The 24,333-nt window shown below is 38.5% G+C and overlaps 1 protein-coding gene across 1 annotated transcript in view; it reads left to right on the top strand.

Moving 5' to 3' along the window:
- UNC5C (unc-5 netrin receptor C) overlaps nt 1–24,333 on the top strand; it is a 158,482-nt gene that overhangs the window by 130,323 nt on the left and 3,826 nt on the right. The window contains exons 14-15 of the mRNA XM_032224337.1: nt 3,871–4,104; nt 12,587–12,736. Of these exons, the coding sequence (XP_032080228.1) occupies nt 3,871–4,104; nt 12,587–12,736 (384 nt within the window). The remainder of the gene's footprint in view (nt 1–3,870; nt 4,105–12,586; nt 12,737–24,333) is intronic.

The following is a 24,333-nucleotide window of genomic DNA, read 5'->3' as shown; positions in this document are numbered from 1 at the left end:
GTGCTTATTTGGGGGGGTTAAAAGAAAATAAGACCCTGTCTTGTTTTCGGGGAAACACGGTATTAAAATGGTTTGGTATGTTAGGGGGGGGAGTCTGATTTGTGCCAAGAATATCAAATAAGAATTAACGCCATCAGTATTAAGCAGATTTCAGATAGATAAATGGGTTTTTAAAAAATCCTAAATGTTTATCAGAAGTTGGTAGAGCTTGGTGCATTTCTTTATTTATTTCTTCTCTTCTCTTTTTCTGGAACACCTTTGGTCATTTTAAGCCCTTTCCTTAATTCATAAACTCTTAAAAGCATGAAGGAGAAATGTGAGGTATCTAGTTATACTCCATATACATTTGATTCTCCCATCTTGATGTGGAAAGATTGAAGAGGAATATAATGATATTCATATGAATACTGCAACCTTTTATGAACTTGAACATTTTGTATAGTCCCAGAGATAAAAGCTGATCAAACAAAATGCAGTAATCCCATTCAATCAAGTATTAAAACAGTTCTTCTTTAGATCTTCCCTATCAATAACACAGATGTAAAAGAGGCACATGTAGTTCAGACATTTCCATCTTAACCTAAGTGCTATAATTTATGATTACTTGAAATGTTTTTATCTGTTTTTTTTAATCTAACATTAATGTTATACTTGAAAGTCACTGGGGAAAAAAGATAAGGTATGATGGACTTTCTTTTTTAAAAAAATATATCTTCAGACCAGTTTTATGTTATTAATAACTCTTCTATCTACTCAGTGGTTCTAAAGTGGTTGGAAATATGTCCAAAGAAGTTTTGTATAAAAGCAAAATATAAGTAGTCTTTGACTTATGGCCACAATTGAGCCAATATTTCTGTTGCTAAGCAAGACAGTTATTTAGTGAATTTTGCCCCATTTTATGACCTTTCTTGCCACAGTCGTTAAGTGAATCACTGGAATTATTAAATTAGTAACATAGTTGGTCAGTGAATCTGGCTTCCCCATTGATGTTGCTTCTCAGAAGGTCACAAAAGGTGATCACATCACCCTAGAACACTGCAACTCTCATAAATGTGATTTATCTGCGATGCATCTGAATTTTGATTATGTGACTATGGGCATGTTGCAATGACCATAAGTGTGAAAAGTGGTCACAAGTCTTTTTCCCAATGCTGTTGTAACTTCAAACAGTCACTAAATGAACTATTATTAATGGAGGACTGCAACCTGTACGTTGCTTTGTGGTAGGCACCTGCTAATAAATCTCTGCCTTCACTAAAGCAGCCAGCAATGTTTCACTGTTAGTTTGGGGACATGTTTGATTAATATTGTACTTATTTCTAAAGAAACACGTACTGTTTCCTTTTAGATTTACTTCTGGTAGCATATTGGTATGAAAAAAGAAAAACATAGGTGTTGCAATTCTGTTGAAAATCCGACTTTTTGTATAATTATTTTTTTGTAAAATGCACTTGACATAAAATGCATTTGAATTGTTCGCTACTTGTATAGCAATAGCAATTGAATAAAATACCAGATAATTCAGTTCTAAAATCATATCTGGGCTTTAATATGCTGATTTTATATTGAAATATATTCTTTGTGGAATTTTCCATTCATGTTCAGAATATAAAGCAGTGGACTTGTAAAATAAACATGCTTTTCAACTGTCTAGAAACTAAACGTACAAAATTGAGAACCTAATTTGTCACTGGAATAGCCATTCTTTGCTTAACTTCACGTAAGATCTTTTTAGATGCCCCTTTGAATATGAAGGATGTTATATAACTCCATGGTATATGTGGAGTTGTTTTATCTTGTATGTCCATGTTATTTTAAATGTTGTTAGCTACCTTGAGAACTGTACATACAGAAAAACAGGAGATAAAGCAAAGTATGTGGGTACGCGCATATACACTCAACATACATAAAATGGACACTTGTTGACAGGGTATCTTGACAAGAGATCAAATCTTGTCAGGTCAATTTTTTACGATAGGTTCTTTATTTCTTGTTTCTTGCACATACTGCAAAGGGATTTGACAGTAGGGAATGTCCTAAAAGCTCTTTCAAACACTGTAGTTCTGTGATAAAATATGTATTATACTTATCTTGGAAGAATTTGTATTTCAGGATATCTAATGCTTCCCGCTTACGTTGATTATCAGTTTCTAGGCCCAGTTAAGGAGCTGTGGTCATTTTCTCCATTTGTACTGAGTAGTGTTTTTGTGAAACACTTTTACTATCTACAGAAAGATATATGGAAATTACATTTAGAGACTTCATAGTACTGTCATCCTGCCCTGGGAGCTCTCTTTGGTAGACTTTTTTCTGTTTATTTTTTTCTTGCTTTTGATCAAATTAAGATTCATGTCATGTTTTCCCTTTGATGTTTTCCCATGCTATTAACTTTTATCCTGTACACGGAAGTTCTGTTATTTTCTACACCTTTGATTTCATTATTGAATATTCTTGTAAACCATTTGCTATGAAAGAATATCAAAAATTAAATATATAAAAATAAGGATCCACATTTTATTTCCAGGTATTCCAACCTAGGAAAACTCTTGCTGATGTAGTCAGGGTTATATGTACTCATTATTTTAGTTCAATTGATTGTTGTACATGTGAGCATGCAATCTTGAACAAGCTTCTGACACCATGTATTATTCCTCTTTCTGGCTTGTATGCAACACCCACTTGGGTGTTATATCTGCATTGAGTATCAGACAAGTACTCTTCAAAATAAGAGGTTTTTTTTTCACATGATGCCTGGTCCCTATGTATACGTTTAAGAGATGTTCCTACTTCTTCCTCTGTTCCTTTTCAAGTGCTACACAAGCAACAAGATAGGAAAGTTTCTTTTCTATATTCCTCTTCTGATAGGGACGTGGTGGCTCAGTGGCTAAGACGCTAAGCTTGTCGATCAAAAAGTTCGGCAGTTCAATGGTTTGAATCCCTAGCGCCGCGTAACAGAGTGATATCCCGTTACTTGACCCAGCTTCTTCCAACCTAGCAGTTCGAAAGCATGTAAAAATGCAAGTAGAAAAATAGGAACCACCTTTGGTGGGAAAGTAACAGCGTTCCATGCACCTTCAGAATTTAGTCATGCCAACCACATGACCACGGAGACGTCTTCAGCTTTGAAACTGAGATGAGCACCACCCCCTGTGTGCGAGGGGAACCTTTACCTTTTCCTGATTAATAGAAATTACTTTTTATCGGTGGTTTATGAGCATATTTTTTTTAAACAGAATATGTTCAAAGTTGCCCCTTCGCTAAACCGGGCATGGGTGTGGCCAGCACGTGACACATCCAGCCATGGTCCGGGAGTTTGACAGCCCTGATGTACATGGTTCTGCCTACACCATCCTTGGGAAATGTCAATTTCCATCTTTATTTCTCGCCATGTTAAAATTATTCTATATTTGTAATGTATATATCATGATACATTTGTAACTCATTGAGTGAATATTTCTCTTTAATGAAACATGCATGTATGCTTTTATGAAAACTTTGGATTTGAATCCTTGCATGAAGAAGGATTAACTGCTTCAAACATACAGTAATTTAATATGCTTCTGAAAATAAAAATAAGTTGGGGCCACCCTTACTTAAAATATTAGTAAAACATATTATATACAGTAAATAATAGTCAAATAAGTGAGCGAGTATTTTGGAAGCTAGTATATGTCCCTGATTTATTTGAATTCTATTTCCTGAAACACACTTTGCTTGATATCAATTACTCTCAGATTTCTCCAAATATTTTACATGTCTCCATGATATCATAACTGGAAAAGCAATATGATTGCCTAAATAGGATGTACTGATATCAACATTGTCCAAGCCTTTAAATTGTTCTTATTCAATTGTCTTTGATCTTTTCAGGATGTAGTAGCAGTTGGAGAAGAAAACTTCACTACTCCATGTTATATCCAGTTGGATCCAGAGGCATGCCATATACTCACAGAAACTCTTAGCACCTATGCCTTAGTAGGGCAGTCAGTCACCAAAGCAGCCACAAAACGTCTGAAGCTGGCCATATTTGGGCCACTGATCTGCTCCTCCTTGGAATACAACATCCGTGTCTACTGTCTGGATGACACCCAGGATGCCCTCAAAGTAATTTTCATTTTGATATCATCATGGTCTCTCTTTCCTCCGCCGTTTCTTGTCATTGCTATTACTCTTACTACCATTATTATTATACCTTGCCACCAAGAGCCGTGGTGGTGCAATGGTTCTACATGAAACCGCTGGGCGAGATCATTCGGAGGCACGGGATAAGATACCACCAATACGCGGACGATACCCAGTTGTATCTGTCCGCCCCGTGCCAACTCAATGAAGCAGTGGACGTGATGAGCCGGGGTCTCGAAGCCGTTAGGGACTGGATGAGGGCTAACAAACTGGTACTCAACCCAGATAAGACCGAGTGGCTGTTGTGTTTCCCTCCCAATAATTTGGCTAGTGTTCCATCACTCAGGCTGGGGGGCCAAATTCTACACCCCTCAGACAGGGTTCGCAACTTGGGAGTCCTCCTGGACCCACAGCTGACCTTTGACCACCATCTGTCGGCTGTGACCAGGGGGGCATTTGCCCAGGTCCGCCTGGTGCGCCAGTTGCGACCCTACCTGAACCGGGAGGCTCTCACAACAGTCACTCGGGCCCTTGTGACCTCTAGGCTGGAATACTGCAACGTGCTCTACATGGGGCTGCCCTTGAAGAGCATCCGGTGACTTCAGCTAGTCCAGAATGCGGCCGCGCGAGTGATTGTGGTGCACCACGGTTCACCCACATAACACCTATCCTCCGCGAGCTGCGCTGGCTACCTGTTGATCTCCGGGTGCGCTTCAAGGTGCTACTTACCACCCATAAAGCCCTCCATGGTAGTGGATCTGAGTACTTGAGAGACCGCCTCCTGCCAATTACCTCCCTACCACCTATTAGATCACACAGATTAGGCCTCCTCCGAGTTCCATCCGCCAGTCAGTGTCGACTGGCAACTACGCGGAGGAGAGCCTTTTCAGTAGTAGCTCCGACCCTTTGGAACGATCTCCCCGTGGAGATTCGTACCCTCACCACCGTCCAGACCTTCCGCACAGCCCTTAAGACCTGGCTATCCCGTCAGGCCTGGGGATAAAGATTGTAATCCGTCCCCACCCAAATGATGAATGAATGTTGTGTTCTATTTTTACTTATGTATTGTTCTATGTCGTACTGTCTTGTATTCCCCTCCTCATAAATTGTAAGCCGCCCTGAGTCCCCTCAGGGAAAAGGGCGGCCTATAAATAATAATAAACCATAAACCATAAACCATGGTTGGAATGCAGTATTGCAAGCTACTTCTGCTCACTTCCAGCTGCCTGCAATTTGGTGGTTTGAATCTCACCAGGCTTAAGGTTGACTCAGCCTTCCATCCTTCCGAGGTCGAGAATAGAATAGAATAGAATAGAATAGAATTTGTCTTTGGTGCATATGCTTCCATATGTGTACATAAACAGACAAGATACATTCATCAAAAATCATAAGATACAGCACTTAATGATACAAATAAGCAATCAGGAAACAATATCAGTATAAATTGTAAGGATACAAGCAACAAAGTTACCGTCCTGCAGTCATAACTGGGAGGAGATGGGTGATAGGAACGATGAGAAGACTAATAGTAATGCAGCCTTAGTGAATGGTTTGACAGTGGTGAGGGAATTATTTGTTTAGCAGAGTGGTGGCGTTTGGGGAAAAACTGTTCTTGTGTCTAGTTGTCTTGGTGTGCAGTGCTCTATAGCATCGTCTTGAGGGTAGGAGTTGAAACAATTTATGTGCAGGATGTGAAGGGTAAAATGTGGAGCCAGATTGTTGAAGGTAATATGCTGACAATGTAAACAGATTAGAGAGGGCTGTAAAGCAGTATATAAGTCTAAGTGCTATTGTTGTTGTTGTTGTTGTTACTACTACTACTACTACCACAGCATTGCTTTAATATTTACTGAGTGGTGTGGTGGCCTAGAGGTGCAGCTCTCGCCTCACAATCAGGACGCTGTGGGATTGATCTTAGGTAGAGACAGATATCTCTCTCTGGGCACAATGAGAATATATCTGCTGAATAAAATTCCACATTGGTGATAGGAAGGGCATCCGGCCAGTAAACACTTCTCTCCATTCTGTTGCCCAGACTCCACCCCGCAAGGGATTATGGAGTTATGGTCTCTTTATTAAAAAGAGACGATGATTGCTTTAATATTTACTTCTGGACTTTACCGTTGTTTTCTTGCAAATGCCCACCGATCTGTTTTATAACAAAAGATGGATATGAGTAAGAAAAAAATGCAGATTAAAATGTAACAATGACCTTTTCATCATCATTTTCCCCTCACATTATAAGCTAATTCTTTTCCCAGAATGCCTTATTCTTTTGTTTACCTGCAGGGTAATCTGGATTCCATGATATTTGCATTATTAAAAGGCCATAAGGTGCTCAAAAATTTAATTGCTGGTTCATGTATTTTTGATGCAAAGTGCCAGCTCTCCAGAGGAACAAAACATATAAATGCCTCTTTGTAAATACTTTATAATGATAAAAGAACCTCCGGGGTTGTTAATGCAATGCCTGCTGTTGTATTGCTTAGTTAGATAACTTTTTCTGCAGTGTTTCCACTGAGAATTTGCAACATAAATGATCCAACATTGGTGCTTTCTGTATTCCTATCCACAATCTTATCCATTCATGTGAATTCAACTAATTCACAGCAGGGTTTCCACACCCAGAGATAGCAATAGTACTTAGACTTATACACCACTTTATAATGCTTTACAGTCAGTGGTGGGTTTCAAAATATTTTAGAACCTCTCTGTAGGTATTGCTTGCTGGCCATGTGACTGGGTGGGAGTGGCTTGCTAGCCATGTGACTGGGTAGGCGTGGACAATTTGTGAAATGTGGTGAAACTCACTTAACAACACTCTTGCTTAGCAACTAAAATGTTGGCTTGGAAACTCTGGCATTTGAAGCACGCAAGTCTTAAAGCTGTCAAGTTACAAGACCCTTGCACCCCTAACCCTTTAGAAAAAAAAACCAGGGGTGTTCAAACTCGACAGCTTTAAGACTTGTGGACTTCAACTCCTAGAATTCCTCCTCTCGCTCTTCATCTTGATGATGTGCGGACGGGCGAGCGGAGGGAGCTGGAACCAGTTCTAAATGGCAGTGTAGATTTGTTAGAACTGGCAGGAACCCACCCCTGTTTACAGTCCTCTCTAAGTGATTTACAGAGTCAGCATATTGCCCACCAACAATCTGGATCCTCATTTTACTCACTTCAGAAGGATGGAAGGCTGAGTCAACCTTGAGCCTGGCGAGATTCAATATGTCAAATTGCAGGCAGCTGGCAGTCAACAGAAGTAGCCTGCAGTACTGCACTCTAAACACTGTGCCATCGCGGCCCATCAGATACAGCTTGTCACATCTTTTGCAGTTGGAATCTATGGGTGCATTTTATCCATAATTAAGCACAGCATTATTGAGTCTTTATTTGTAGGTTGTCTATTGAGTGGATTTTTCTCAACGGGTTTACATAAGGGTTTAGTAAATATATCCATAAAGTCTTCCTAAAACTGAATTGTTGTACATTGCTTGCAAATCCATGTGACTCCAGCTGCCATTTGCAATGCCTTTTAGAATAGAATAGAATAGAACAGAATAGAACAGAGCAGAACAGAACAGAATTCTTTATTGGCCAAGTGTGATTGGACACACAAAGAATTTGTCTTTAGTGCATATAGAATAAATTGAATAAATTATTACTGTTATTATTACTATTGCACCACTAGTAATAGTGGTAGTAGTACACTGATATAGTACGCCGTTTACATTGTGTCTCTCAGTTAATACAGTGGTCAGGGTGTGTTACTTAATGGACAATGGTCTGATTTCTGCAACTTTTAAACACAATAAGGAAACATTTGATACAACTGTAAAGTAGAAGAGAATACCTGTAATTTAGTGTTAGTTGCATAGTTGCATAGTCCTTAGTGCTTTCATTATGATGTTATCCAGTGGGGTAATGAAATATGTGCAAGCAGACAACCAAGCTCAGAGAGCAACGAAGACTCCACAGAACAATAAAAACAAGTCATATGCATGTTTAAAGGCAAAAGAAATAGCTTTTTAAAAATCCTCTTTAGTCTGGCACCTTACAAGAGCAATTTTAGGGCTTTATAGAGTTTCATAAAAAATACAGCCCCTGTTTAAATAGAAACAATAGACCACACCTGATAGTACCATACGATCTTAAACTTTTACAAACAATTATTTGCCTGTAGCAATGGAATACAAGCTGGCAACACTTTTCTGAACCCACATGTGGTTTCTTTGGGCGGTAATCTGATGGTTAGAAAATGACTGCATTTTATTCATTAGAATATTATTGCTTGCATCTCAAACTCATTAAAAGCGGATTAAGTTCTAAGCAGTGTCAAGGTTTTAGTCTCCCAGAGATAAATTATTATTTTTTTCTTATCTGCCCATTTTGGCCCATAGAATCAGTAGGCGTTTTTCTCGTACTCTTTCGACTTCTTATATGCAAACAAATGTCTTCTGAGAATTAGTAGTAGAGGCAACTAAGCTGCTAGCCTATACAAGAAAGTTTGTGAAGCGGTTCCAAATTTTTGGGGTTTTTCCATGGAGCCAAATGTTTTTTTTTAGGAATTCAGGTACTTAACATAGATACACATCCTACTTTTTTAATGTTGTATTCATTAATATACAAAAGAGTATAATTATAATAATATACAAGTTAATGTACTCTAGTCTGATTAAATAAATCCAAAGCTTACTTATATATAGCCTTATCCTGGGACTGAAGAGCATAAAAGCCCCCTGTCATACTTGACCATACATTTGACCAGCACAGGACAACAGAAGCATTATGAAACATTTGGCAAGTCACAGTACATTCCAAGAGTGTTGTGCATAGTACCAAGGAGACCTTCAAGCAAACTTCCATAAATGTGTATCCAAACAGCAAGTCCATTTAGAGCTGTTTTTAGTACTGTAACACTAGATGAAAGTAAGGATAGGTGCCTCGAAAGAAGTTAGCAGTACAATTGCCTACTTATTCTAGTTTTATGTCAAACATGAGTCCTGACCAAAAAAATATCAAGGCGGCGTACAAACACTGTAAGGCATTCAGATTAAATCAGCCCTCTGAATTTTATAACACTACGTGTTTCTTTTGAGTAAGTTGAACTTGTTTTGAACTTTAGAAGGAAGGAAGGAAGGAAGGAAGGAAGGAAGGAAGGAAGGAAGGAATAAAATAAAATAAAAAGTACTATTATTGTTGCTATCTTGGTTGCATGGTCAGCCAGATGTTCAGTGGATTTGGCATTTTAATCGAGCCTGACACTACCGAGTCATTCCCAAGGATCTGGGATAGGCAAATACAGTATTGGTGATGTAAAGGTATTGTCTCCGAATGCAAGCTATTCCAAGTAAAATTACTTATTATTACATAACTAGTGTTGATAACCTGGTGTTGCCCGGGTATTTATTATAGGAGTTAAATGTCTGGCCTAAACCTAATTTCTAATGTTAGATTTTCCCCCTTACCAGAGGGAGCCCCCTTGTGGAGTACTGTGAAGCCGTTACCATGGCAACTCCACTACACTCTACAGTAGAAGCCATTTTAAGGCACAACAGGCTGTATTGTATACACCCTGAGGGGTGTTAAGAGTATCTTACCCCCGCAGTATTGTTTCCAGAGAGTAAGTCATTTATGAACCAAGTTTGGTTGAAATTGCTCGAGGCGTTCCAGAGTTATGCTGGAACACACATACAAACACACACACACACACAGACAGAGAGAGAGAGAGCCATTTTTAATATATAGATTATTAGTAGTGTTACCTGGTGATGGTTCAAACAGCACTTGAATCTAATTCTTCCTACATGTAATCCAATTCATGAACCAAGAAAAAGCTTTATTCTTTCTGTGATCTATTCCCTTATTCACTCAGAAAAAATCCCTAATGTCAAATTTTCCAAGTTTAGGGAAACCAAAAGCAAGGAAAACCTTAAAATGTTCATTCCATTGCTTGTAACATGAAACTAGAAATACTGTCCATCTTCCTTTCAAGCTTGTATTGAATTGCTTTGAAACGTTGAGTAGGATTATTATATAAGAATGATCACAGTGTTATTAAATCTTCCTGTTTAAGTGAATTTTAATTATGCTCAACAGTATATAGTCTGTATGAGGAATATATCACTGAACTACCATAAGGAGATACAGCGAATTTTCCTTCTGACAACTCAGGAATATAATTTGGGTGTAATTAACATTGATAGCAATAAAATTATTGATTTTTAGGCATCTTCACAAGATAATTAAGGTGTTCTTGGAATAAGCTAAAACTGACTGGCAGAGTGTAATTCTAAAAGTTTTCTAATTACCCCCCCCCCTCATTTAAATGCAAACACCATTTTGATTTTAAGAATTTTCAGGTTAGTTGGGGACAACAGCCTTCTCAGCTATGCTTAAGAGCCGAGGTGACGCGGTGGTTAAATGCAGCACTGCAGGCTACTTCAGCTGACTGCTAGATCAGCAGTTCAGCGGTTCAAATCTCACCGGCTCAGGGTTGACTCAGCCTTCCATTCTTCCGAGGTGGGTAAAATGAGGACCCGGATTGTTGTTGGGGGCAATATGCTGACTCTGTAAACCGCTTAGAGAGGGCTGAAAGCCCTATGAAGCGATATATAAGTCTACTACTATTGCTATTGCTAAATAGTTTGTGAGCATGATCATCATAATGATCTTGTATGTTGAAGAAAAGACATATTTTCCTTTCTTTTATGTGTGTAGTGTACGTGCATACATGGGAGGTGAGGCACCCCGTGGATGTGATTTGTAAAATCCAATTAATGAATTAACAGGACTGCATGTGGAGATACTCACATAGTAGTAAAGTCTGAAAGTCCTTGAAATGGTTACATTTTCCAGGACCAAAGATAAGTTTGGTTCCAGGAGTTGTGACAGGTGTTACATGTATGACCTAAAGTCCCTTTTTACCTTCATTTATGAAGTGCAGAATTGCTCCTCTAATTATGGTTTTAGTAGGAAGTCTTCTTCTGCTTTGGCTTATTATTGGCAATTGTACAGAAATATATATATACACATATATACATATGCACACACACACACACACATACTGCTTCCTTTCTCTGTCTATCGGCTCATCACAGGAGACCATCCAGACAGAAAGCCAATATTTTTACTGTTGCCTTTGTTACATTTGTGTTGTATTTGAGCTGATTTATTTATTTATCAGCTCAAATACAACACACACACACACACACACACACACACACACGTGTGTGTGTGTGTGTATGTGTGTGTGTGTGTGTTAGTGAATATTCAAATAGAAATTACGTTAATTTTGATTTATGGGATCAATTTGCAAAATCATTGTAAATATACAGTACAAGTCATCCTATCAGGTGTTTCTTGTTTGAATCAGAATAGGATTGTATATAGTCCTTACCTTATCTTGTTGACCAGATTCTAGATGTGTCCTACAATCGGTTTGTATAAGAGATACCTTCCTTGCAATAATCAAGGAAGTTTTTCTTGGTGCAAAATGTTTTCCCTATGCTCAGGGATCAGCAACCTACAGCTCTGGAGCCGCATGTGGCTATTTTAACCCTCACCAGTTGGTGCCACAATTTTGAGAGCAGCTTACGGGGGGGGGAGCATGGCATGCCAGGAGAAGTATCTATTGTGAGGGGTGGGTTTTCTGGTCGGCTTCCCAATTGATATGGCTTTCGGTTAGGACAGGTAGAGGAAAAGGAATGCTGCACTAGGTGGAGACTCTATGGTAGTGAAACCAGACTTCCAGTTGGCTCCAGAATTGAATGGGAGGGGACTTCTGGTTAGGACCTTTGTGGCGCTTTGAATGTTTAAAGTTGCCAACCCCTGCCTGTTCTGATCCATCCATAACCTATTTAGGAGTCATTATGAGGATATAATGCTTCAGTGTACAGAACAGAAAACTAAATTTAGAGAAATGAGACCTGGGTTCAAATCTGCTTTCATCTATAAAACATAGTACCATAACTAATAATATTGTTTCAGAGATACAATTGGTGAGTATTTCTGGTGGCTCTTTCAGCGATACAGCTGATGTGCTTTTTTCTGCTGTAGCCCTTAAAGAACCTCTCCTCAAAGATTAGAATGGCTCCAACCCCATTGACATTTTGCAAAGCTTTAAAAAGTCATCTATGTAGCTGGGCTTGGAGCTCCAAATGTATTTAGGGTCCCCTTACTTGGTTTTGCTATCCATTGATTTATCATCACGGCTGTTGTTTGTGTGAAATTATTTTGTGAATATTTTTATTGTTTTAATATTTTTAAAAAAAGGTTTTAGAATTGTAAGGCACCAAAGTCATTTGGCTATAATTGGGGTGCTATAAGAATGAATGAATGAATGACCAATTTATGTGATCTTAAGCTTCACAAAATGGAGCGTGGTGCACAACTTTGTTTTAATTTATATGTTATCAATGACTCTTTTAATAGCGTGCTAAATGTACTCTGTCTTTCTTCCAATTCTCAGGAAGTGCTGCAGTTGGAGAGGCAAATGGGTGGACAATTATTGGAGGATCCAAAGGCTTTACATTTTAAGGGTAGCACTCATAATCTTCGCTTATCTATTCACGATATTACTCATTCCCTATGGAAGAGTAAACTACTAGCAAAATACCAGGTAAGAATTGCCAAATTCTATGAGAATTCATCAGCCCTCTTGCAATATTAAGCACCATCCAGTGTTTCAAAGTCAAATGGGAATACAGGATTTCTGAAATTGCTGAATACTTGAGAAGGATAAAAGAATGTTTAACACCTGCTGCTGCATTGTTTGATTAAATGATTCTATTTGCATTGCTGGTATGTGTATTGGGGTTTGTACTTTTAAATGCTCATAAAGGATCTTGATAAGGAGTACACAGTGAGCAGACCAAGTTCGCTGAAAACATCAACCAGATAGCAATGGGATCTCTTTAAACTGGATGAGGGGTCAACTTAATAACAGATCTGTTTCATTTAAGTAAGTGTAAACCAATGCATAATGAGGCAAAACTATCACTAACCTCACATGCACACTAAGGGGTTGTGAGCTGTACGTGAAAAGGAATTAGTGGGTTAATAGACGGTATGACTGAGCCATGTATAATTAACCTGCGGATGTCATTACCTCAAGACATGATGATAGCCACTAACTTAGGTACTTAAAAAAATGAATAGGGAAAACCAATAGAAGGCAGATCTGCCAAATACTATTAGTCTTGATGGCTCACTATTATCTGTTGTTGTTTGAGAGTACTTCAGACGCAGACTCCTAATTGGTTTCCCCCAAAATAAGATAGGGTCTTATTTTCTTTTGACCCCCGAAATAAGCACTTGACCTTATTTTTGTTAAGGTATTATTATGAGGTGCAGGAGATGGCGAGTGTGGTCACCTCATGGCTGCTGCTGTGTGGCAATATTTTCGGGGGGAGGGCTTATATTAGCACATGCGCTCAAAATCCCAATTGGGCTATTTATCCGGGGAGGTCTTATTTTCAAGGAAATAGAGTATATGCAAGTATCCCAAAGTATAGTCAGCTAATAAGAAGCAAAATGTCTCTTGGCCTAGTTCAACAGAACTATTCTTATGTGTTGTCCTCATCATAATTATTGAAGGGTGTACCACCAGCTTTCCACAGATCTTGAGCATTACCTTTGGGTGAGAGAGCCAGTCTGGTGAATGGTTAGAATGCTGAGCTATAAACTGGGAGAATGGGAGTTTTAGTCCCACTTTAGGCATAAAAACCAGATGGATGACTTTCCACCAATCACGGTCTTAGCCCTACCTCGCAGGTTTCTTGTTATGGGGAAAATAGAAGAAGTAGCAGTATAATGCATGGTCACTGCCTTGCATTACTTATAAAATGATAACCCGGGGTAAAAATAAATAAATAAAATTTGCAGTTGGTGATTTATATAATGATTATAGAAACAATAGATATTTTTTTTGTAATATACAAAATGATTGTATATGAAATTTTATATATATATATATATATATATATATATATATATATATATATGTATGTATGTATATGTATATATGTATATATATGTATGTGTGTGTGTGTGTGTATGTATGTATGTATGTATGTATGTGTGTGTGTATATATATATATATATATATATATAACAACAAATGAAACATAATTAGAATCCATCTGCCTGTCTACCCAGTTTCATTGCTGTTAATTCCAAGAATTAACCTCTTTTTTATAATGCAAATATTATATAAAGATAGAAATCTCTTTGGGAATTTACGTAAAAATGAGTGGTGGGAATTTAATAAGTATCAGTTACATAAATCTCAGTCATTTGGCATTAAATTTAATCTAAGTTAGAAACTTTTTTCTTGATTTAGATTCTCAGATACCATTTGAAATAATTGGAGTTTCTTTTCCCAGAATTCCTTGGCTATGGTTAAAATTCTGAAGCACATTTGTCTGGAGAACAAAAATGTTAAATATATACTTACCTTAATTATGCATTTTGTTACTTTTGTTACTATGGAACTATTACTCTTTTATTTCTTTCATTCTACTCTTAATTATATTTCATCAATTATTACATTAATCTGGATGAGATTTACATCCAACATAGATTTTGACTAAGTGAAAAATCAGAAATTCATTTTTATTATCAGTGTTATTTCTTCTTCAGGAAATTCCATTTTACCATATCTGGAGTGGATGTCAAAGAAATTTGCATTGTACCTTCACCCTGGAAAGGTTCAGCCTGAACACACTGGAGTTGGTATGCAAACTCTGCATACGGCAGGTGGAAGGAGAGGGACAGATATTCCAACTCAACTGTGTGGTGTCTGAGGTGAGGCATCTTTCCACTCTCATTTTTCTCACAACTGGGTGAATCCAGGGGTGGAATGAAAAAATGTTAGCAACCAGTTCTCTGCTCAGTTGCTGGGTAGGCGTGCCCATGGTGGGCGTGCCCTATTTGGCTTCTCGCACCTCCCCAGGCTCCAGAGGATTTTCTCAAGCTTCCAGGAGGGTGAAAACAGCCACTCTGGGGCTCCGGAGGCTCTCCAGAAGACAAAACAGGCCCGTTTCCGGTCTTCTGGAATTTCCAGGAGGCCCATTTTTCGCCCTCCCAGAGCCCTGCACTTACCGGGCATCCAAACCGGGCTGCATTGGGGACTCCTAAAAGGGGCTGAATGGGCGGGGCCAGTCAGTCCTTGCAAATACCAGTTCAGTGCACCAGATGTAAAATTAACATCAGGTTCACCTGAACTGGTCCAAACCAGCTGAATCCCACTCCTAGGTGAATCCTCAAAGGAAGATAGTCATTGTCTACAAATCAAAGAAATAGCATAGAAGCTGAGAGTATGCAAACGTTCTTGATCTGACCCACTAGGATTGACATGTGTTATTGTTTCATTGAAGTTAATGAAATAAAACCATCAAGCAACATGACAGAAGGATGGCTTTGTCTGGAAATGCTTTTATGTAATGAACACATAAGAAAAGGAAATATAATATTGGCAAGAGAGAAATGAGGGCTTATGAAAGGCCTAGGTTTCAGCACAACTGAGATGTTAAGTTTAGATATCCGTTGGCATTTCTGATATGCAGCAATTTCTGCTAGTTGCAGCCTCTCCTATATCAAGATGTCCTTGGTCACTATTATCCGTACTAGGAAATACATTCAGATTTGCTACTATTTACCACTATTGCAATTCAGATTTGGCTTATGGAGGTGTGACTGCACCAGAGGTGGTATTCAACAGGTTCTGACCAGTTCTGGAAAACCAGTAGTGGAAATTTTGAGTAGTTTGGAGAACCAGTAAATACCACCCCTGACTGGCCCTGCCAGTCTCTGCCTCCCAAATCCTGATCAAGCAGAAATGGGGATTTTACAGTATTCTTCTCCTGCTATGCCCAACAAGCCATGCTACATTCAGTAAGCCACCCCCACAGAACTGGCATTAAAAAATTTGAATCCCACCACTGGACAGCCCACTAGCATAATTAATAAAACTATCATAGTGTTAAGTTGACTATGGGCAATCCAATTGGTTTTGCGAATTTTAATTCAGACTCAAACCTGAGCAGCGGAACGGGTCTTTTGGCTGCCTAGGAACATAAATGGGATAAAAACAGGACGACCCTCATTAAAATGTAATTTTATTTTGAAAGTGTTTTAAACCCTGCCATCGTTGCTATACAATCGGGGACAAAAAAGCGATTAGGCTGAAACCTTTCCTCCTCGTTTCTATCTCCCAGAATGAAGTGCTAGCCTTGAAAACCACTTCCTTGGCCTTCTTTCTGCTTCCTGCAGTGGCAGAATTGGTGCTCTCTTTCTGACTTTTGCCAGCCTTTTCAGTTAAAAACAACTCCAATGAAAGACCTCACTGACATTAATAAGGAATGATCCTGGCATCTCAGCACCATAGCAACCAGCCATCAGTTTTGTTCTGCTGGCCATATCTCTGAGCCACACAGCTCCACCCCTGCTGGCTTTGGATGGTGTTTTTATTTCTGAGCCCAGCAGGTCTGTGTCATTCAATAACTGCACAACTCCAGCAACAACTGGAGCAACAGAAATTCAGGATAGGCTAAGACCCAGCGGTCCTTCTGATAAATGCTCCCTCTGACTGCAAGTGCTGGTGGATAAAGAAAAAAGTGGATCAGACAGAGAAAACAAATGAAAAGATTAAGAAAATCCCCCTTTTGTGTGCCTTTTTATCCTCAAAGGGGACAGTGGCATCAGTGTAAAGACTTTATGCAAGATTTAGTAAGGTTTATTTCATAATTCTGTTACAGTGTAAGTTTCCATATACAGCGGCGGCTGGGAAAAATGCTGATAAGAGTTGTGTAGCAGCAGATGACACCGTATCTAAAAATTATGATAGTGCAAAATATTGACTGGAAGGAAAACGAGGAATATGGAAGTGCCTTTTTTCTTCCTTGTCATCAAGGAGGAGTAGAGACATGCAAGAGCATGTCTTTCTCACACGTGTGTGAAACCACCCTGAATGACATATATAGTATATACCAGAGGTGGTATTCAGTAGGTTCTGACATGTTCTGGAGAACCGGTAGTGGAAATTTTGAGTAGTTCAGAGAACCGGTAAATACCACCTCTGACTGAACCCACCCTCATCTATTCTCTGCCTCCCGAGTCCCAGCTAATTGGGTGGGAATGGAGATTTTACAGTATCCTTCCCCTACCACGCCCACCAAGTCACACACACACATCAAGTCATGCCACGCCCACAGAACCGGTAGTAAAAACACTTGAATCCTACCACTGGTTTATACATAGTGGTGTGTCTGCTTTTGAAAGTATGTATTTCATTGTATGAATGAAACAAATGTGCTTGCCAATCCTTACACTGAAAACTGTAGTGACGATAGTGGATTTTAGAAAGAGATTTTCTCCTCTACCACCGCTTAACAATATTAAAGAACACAGTATCAATAGGAGAGACATTCTATTTTTTGGGTTCTATAGTCTCCCAGGATTTGAAACTGGCACGTAACATTTAGAACCATCATTAAAAAGGCACGACAAAGAATGTTCTTCCTGCGTCAACTCAGAAAGCTCAGACTGCCCCAGGAGATATTGATACAGTTCTACAGAGGAATTATTGAGTCTGTCATTTGTACTTCTCTAACTGTCTGGTTTGGTGCAACAACCAAACAGGACACATACAGACCTCAATGGATAGTTAGGACTGCCGGAAAAAATAACTGCAACCAGCCTGCCTTCCATTGGGGACCTGTATACTGCACCAGTCAGAATGAGAGCTGAGAAAATATCTACAAATCCCTCACATCCTGGACATGAACTGTTTTAAGTCCTTCCCTCTGGATGCCGCTATTGGGTGTTGCATGTCAAAATGACTAGACACAGAGACAGTTTTTCCCCCTTGAGCCATCACTCTGCTGAACACTTAATTAGCAAAGTACTGTCCTGTGTCTAAGGATATTTACCCATGTAGTATGTCTGAATTACTATTATCCTTCTTATCTTTTCCACTATTTTCTCCTTTTGGTATCTTATGATTATATCACTTTGTTGCTTGTATGTATACTGAGAGCTTCTGCACCAAAGACAAATTCTTTGTGTGACCAATCATACTTGGCCAATAAAGTATTCGATTCGATTCAATTCGATCTTATCCTATCCTATCTATCCCATCCCATCATAAATCACATACCTTTTGGTCATCTGTAATTATCTCTCTGTCAAGTGGACTTTTGGTGAAAACCGTAATAATGAGCCACCATTCTCCAACTCATTTCTTTATTATCCCATGGATTTTACAGATTTATACCCCTAGTTATATCTTTTAAATCCATTTTCTGGTCCAGTGACCAATGACCTTAATATGCATATTTATTGTAAATGTATTAAAATTGTAATCAGTGAATATAATTCTTGAAACGTATAACCTTAAAATCAGTGTAACTGAAACCAATCCTCAAGCTAGAAAAGTCTAAGAAGTTAAAAGTTATTATGAAATATTTTAAAGCAATGACTAATCAAATCTGATCATATAGTCATTTCAAAATACACAACAGTATTGTGTACAGATTAGAACACTTATGAAAAAGGGGCATCTAATTATTAACCACAATGAGAACTAATTCTTCAGAAGGCCTTGTTAGATGATATTAAGCTTAAAATATGGCATGCTCAGATCACAAAGTCAGGTTAATTTTCATCTGATCATCTACCCTAAAAATTAAAAGAAATCCATGGAACGGCTCAACTTTCTTTCTTTCTTTTTTTTTTTTTTTGCCTTTCAGAACAATTTCTGTTTATTTGTTTATTTTTTTCTTAATCACCCTGAAAAAGCTATTATATATAAGTACATTAGACTAGCAGACTGATTATATATTATGGGGCATACAAAGTTGCACCATTTTCTTCTTTATTATAATTGTACTGCGGTGTTTGAAAAGGAGAAAAAGCAACTATTTGCTTCACTCCACCAGAACATACACTGGGGGCACAAAGGGAGTGTCAGGATCTGAAGATTAAGTTTCCAGTTGGGGAAGCACAAACTTTACAATTCCTTTCAGTTGCTGCTTCCAACCACTATGGCAGACTCATTTTCACCTCAGAAAATCCATATTACATTATATAGTTGTCTTGTTGATAAAGTTCACCTTTCAAAAAGCAGTAACTGATTTTTGCACCAATGCTGTCATTGTATTATATTATTGAGATTGTCCTTTCCTATTGCTACAGTGTCACTTCCACGTGAAGCATTTGGGCACCAAAATGCAATGCTGAAGGCAAATAAGCATCAATGTTTTGTTATTTTTTGTTGAATGAAGGATCAATATTTAAAAATACTTGAAGAATAATTTGAAGAATGAATGAATTTTAAAAAACTATTTCAAATTATATTTTGAAATGTTTTACCAGTTCTCTTGATTAAAATCAGAGCATAATAAATTCTGTATACTTTCCTCTTAGATTTCTACATGAAACAAGGATTGTGTCTAAATTATGGCATGTCCACAGTGATGACACGCAGAAAACTTCACTCTTATCTCCTTGCCTCTCCCCCATCTGACACAAGTATGCAAGTCATAGTTGTGTCATGAACTCCTGAGGCCCTGTTTCTCTGAAAATAAGACCTCCCCAGATAATAAGCCCAATTGGGCTTTTGCGCGCATGCACTAAGATAAGCCCTCCCCTGAAAATATTGCAACACAGCAGCAGCCATGATGTGACCACACTCACCGCCTCCTGCACTTCAAAAATAATAAGACCTCCCCGAAAATCAGGTCAAGCACTTATAAGGGGTCAAAAGAAACACAGTACATTTCATCATTTTCTTCCTCCATGGCTGTCTATGTCCCTTTTTGTCACTCTAAAATAGGGCTGACCAACCTTGTCAGTTTTGAAACAGGTGTACTTCAACGCCCACAATTCTGCAGCCATTCATGCTTGCCAGGGAATTCTGAGAATTGAAGTCTACAAGTTTTAAAGTTGACAAGGTTGGACACCTCTGCTCTAACAAGAACCCTCCCGTCTTCTCCATGTACACAGCTGCCCAATAATGTAGAATAACCAAAGAAGAGGATAAAGGTATCATTTGCCATTAACTCTGCTTTAGCACCTTAGGAGAAAAGATTTTAAAGATTCCTTTTAGTCACTCCAATATCATAATCCCTGTTAAGTAGTAGATAAAATGTCCTTCTGTTCCTATCAAATGAATTTGCTATTCATCTGGAAATATTGGAAATCTGGGTCTGGCCCATTTCCCTACTAAGCAGAGCAATTTCCAAACCCATCATTCTAGTTCTGAGTTTTGGTTGCTCTGTCTTGTAAGAGAAATACTGGCTTGATAGTTTCACATCTCCTCAGTAATTCTAGCAACTGAGCAGGGATGAAACTTACACAGTTCTGGTAAGTTCTTCTCATTGGCAGGCTACATATAAAGCCATATATAAAGCACCAGTCTACCTTGGACTTGTGAGTGAGTGAATGAATGTCTGTCTGTCTTTCTTTCTGTCTGTGTGTCTCCTTTGTTTTCTTTTAGTGTAACATTGAGATGATTTTTTTTTAAATTTAGCACCAGCTCAAGGCACAGCACCATTTCCAGTCCTTGTTCCCAGTATTGCAAAAATGTCATTAAGACAATTAGATGGTTTTTGAGAGATGGGAGAATGAATATCTTGACTCAGGATATCAAAGTGATAATTATTTTTTTATCTATTAATTCAGAGTTCCTGTTTTTGGATATACTGATCATGATAACATTTTGGGAAATAAAGGAAAGTTGATAGTTGATGATCAATACTTTGATGTACTGTAAAATATGTTACATGGTTCAGTGTGAAATGTTATCACTGATGCTCAAGTTCTGAATTTCCTACTGCCTTCTTGCAATTCATAAAACTGGTCATGCTCCATGAAGGGAACAAAGGTTAGGGTAGATGGGACTTGTATCAGCAGTGATGATGCCTGGGATCTGAATGATAAGTTCCCTTTAAATTATAGTGCATAGGACATTTGTATATGAAATGTGTTAGCATATTTATCAGATATCAGACAAATTTAAGAGTACAGGAAAGCAATAAATTTGTTGAAAACATGGAAAGAAAGGGATAATCAAGAGGCATATGGAAAAATACCTCAGAAGTTTTGGTTGCAACAATGTAAAAAAGCTGTTGAGACTCTAGAAGAGTGCTGAGAAGAGCAACAAAGATGATTAGGGGATTGGAGGCTAAAATATATAAAGAACGGTTGCTGGAATTGGGTATGTCTAGTTTAATGAATAGGAGGACCAGCGGTGACATGATAGCAGTGGTCCAATATCTCAGGGGCTGCTACAAAGAAGAGGGAGTTAAGCTATTCTCCAAAGCACCTGAGCAGTGATGTGATTCAACCAGTCTAACAACCGGGTCACTGAGCATGCGCTTTGCCCAAACCGGGCAGAACCAATAGAATCCCACTTCTGCACCTGAGGGCAGGTCAAGAAGCAATGGGTGGAAACTAAACTAATCAAGGAAAGAAGCAATTTAGAACTGAAGAGAAATTTCCTGACAGAACAATTAATCAGTGGAACAACTTGCCTCCAGTAGTTGTAAATGCTTCAACACTGGACGTTTTTAACTTGTTGGATAACCATTTGTCTGAAGTGGTGTAGGGTTTCCTACCTAAGTAGGGAGGTTGGACTAGAAGACCTCCAAGGTCCCTTCCAACTCTATTCTATTCTAAAGTCCAGGCTAGTGTTCCTCAACCATGGCAACTTTAGGAAGTGTGGACTTCAATTCCCAGAATTCAACTCCCAGCATGGCTGGCTGGGGAATTCTGGAAGTTAAAGTCTATCCTTTTAAAATTGCAAAAGGTGCAAAACACTGCTCTAGGCACTATAACCCAGCAGCCTGGCACCATTAAGTACATAATTCCTACTTTGTAAAGTCAGTAGCACCCACATGACAAATTTGGCTGAGAGTGTGCAAAATGCCTATCAGCCAGTAAAACTGGTCTTCCTTCTCTACTATGGATTTTAGTCCAAATAGGAATATGGGATCAGTCTTTATTGTTATAGCATCTATAAAACCTCATCCCTTTTCTATGTCTCTGAAGTTCTTGCTGTCATCTGTTTGGAAAAAGTACCCTAGCAATTCTAATGTATAGAATATAGTCTGTGAGCAATCATTTTGATCTAACCACATCCACCTATGTCAGGCTTCATTCACTACACAGGTGAAATTTATTTACATTCTCTGATGTCGACTATACTGTGACACTGACAAGGTCTAACATTGATTTTAGTTGTTGAAATGAGTTCTGAAACACTGCTGTGCTCAAACCTGTAGATGAAATATAAAGAAACTGACATTTAAAGCAGATTCCTTTTTATTATTTAGCAGTTTACCAACAACATAACCTTTGCTTTGCTAGAGATAGAAGATCCTGAAACAATAAGTTTTTATTGGTTTCATCTCCTGTAAATGTCATCTAAGGCTTTCTTGTAAAGGGGTATTCATGTGTGTGTGTGTGTGTGTGTATGCATACTATATATGTATTACTACAATACAGAATTTTGATAACACAGTTCTGCTTCTACTAGGCTTATACATAATCTTGTTTTCCAAGCAGTATAGTACTTTTCTCAAGAAAAGAAGCAAGAAGCAAGGGCATAGTACGACTGTATTATAAAGAAGGAGGTGGTGCTGACGATAGTGTTGTACTCTTAATTTCCACATTTCTAAATGAATTGTCTCTAAATGGAGATAATTACACCTTGTAAATTGATCTGAAATATTTCATATTATGTATCCATGGGTTATGGGAGCATTTTCAGGATTACCAGGATTCCCAGGGTTGTGTCAGTGGGGGATTCAAATAATTTAACAACCGGTTCTCTGCCCTAATGGCCAGCTGGATAGGCGTGGCTCAGTAGTCATATGACTGGGTGGGCATGGCCAACTCACTCTCACCTTAGCTTACAATGTTACAATGTTACATTGTAATGAGGGTTAACCGGAAAGGCAGTTTCTTTAAGCAGGGCAATAAAGATTAAGCTAGAAACAACACCAGAATGTTTCCTTCCTGCCTTCCTTACAGGATTAGCCCTGTAAAGTGGGAAAAAAACAAAATGAGATTTCTTCCAACAACCGGTTCTCCGAACTGCTTAGAAAGTTAAAACCAGTTCTCCCGAATAGGTGTGAACTGGCTAAACCCCAGCACTGGTTATAGTTACACTGTTATTTGTATTTCATTTGGGGTGGGGGAGGTATTTGGTTTTTCAATGTAATATAACCAATGGATTTCAAATCTTCATTTTATTATGACATTTCTTATTACAGAAATGTCTTCCTTTTGTTTTAAAGACTTGTGAATTTTATCTTTTATGGCCAAGAACAATCTGTAAAAAATGCAATGGGTAGCATTTCAGGCTAAATTATTCAGGCTGCTATGCATAAAAAATATTTTGCACCACTCTCACTGCACTTTTTAAATACCATACTAAACTATTCATACATTCTGTCTGAAGTATGATCTGACTTGGCCTTTTCTCAGCTTTGTTGATGCTTAGTAATACTTTCGTTTGAGAGGAAAAATGAGTGATTCCTAGGATGGAAGAAATTGTTCAATTGTCAGAGTACTCATCTATCTGGTTCAGGACTATGGCAGTGACTGGCAGATTTAAAAAGAAGAGTTTTTCCAACTCTGAAAAACCTACCTAAAAAAAAAACAGAAATAGAATCCTAAGCTCCTTACATACATCATTGATAGCCATTAGTGTCTTTTGACCGAGGATTGTTCTCTAACAGCAGCACAGTGGAATTCCAGGATATGGGCAGTGTGGCTTAGAGGTTAAGACACTGGGCTGTAAAGCTGACAGCTTACATTTGAGACCCTAGTGCTACACGACCGGATGACCTCTTGTCCTTGCCTCCTGCTCCTGACAGCCTAGCAGTTTGAAAACCTGCAAATGCAAGTAGATAAATAGGTACCATTTAACAGCATTCCATGATGTCATCTTGACCATATGACAATGGAAATGGTCTCCAGACAACACCAGCTCAATGGCTTTGAAATGTAGGTGAACACCGCGTCCTATAGTTGGCAATGACTAACAAAGGGAAATCTGCAGGGACACCTTTACTCAAGGTGCTTTTTTCAAAAGGCAACTGGACTGTTGTGGTTTTTCTTTGAAGATGTTTTGCTCCTCCAATTGACTCTTGAAAAAAACACTTTTGGGTTTAGTCAAGGATCTTCCACTAAAGAAGAGTGAAAATATCT

The sequence above is a fragment of the Thamnophis elegans genome, chromosome 9 (assembly GCF_009769535.1).
Source record: "Thamnophis elegans isolate rThaEle1 chromosome 9, rThaEle1.pri, whole genome shotgun sequence".
Lineage (NCBI taxonomy): Eukaryota > Metazoa > Chordata > Lepidosauria > Squamata > Colubridae > Thamnophis > Thamnophis elegans.
Note: the sequence above shows the minus strand (reverse complement) of the source record. Positions and strands in the feature narration are given on the sequence as shown.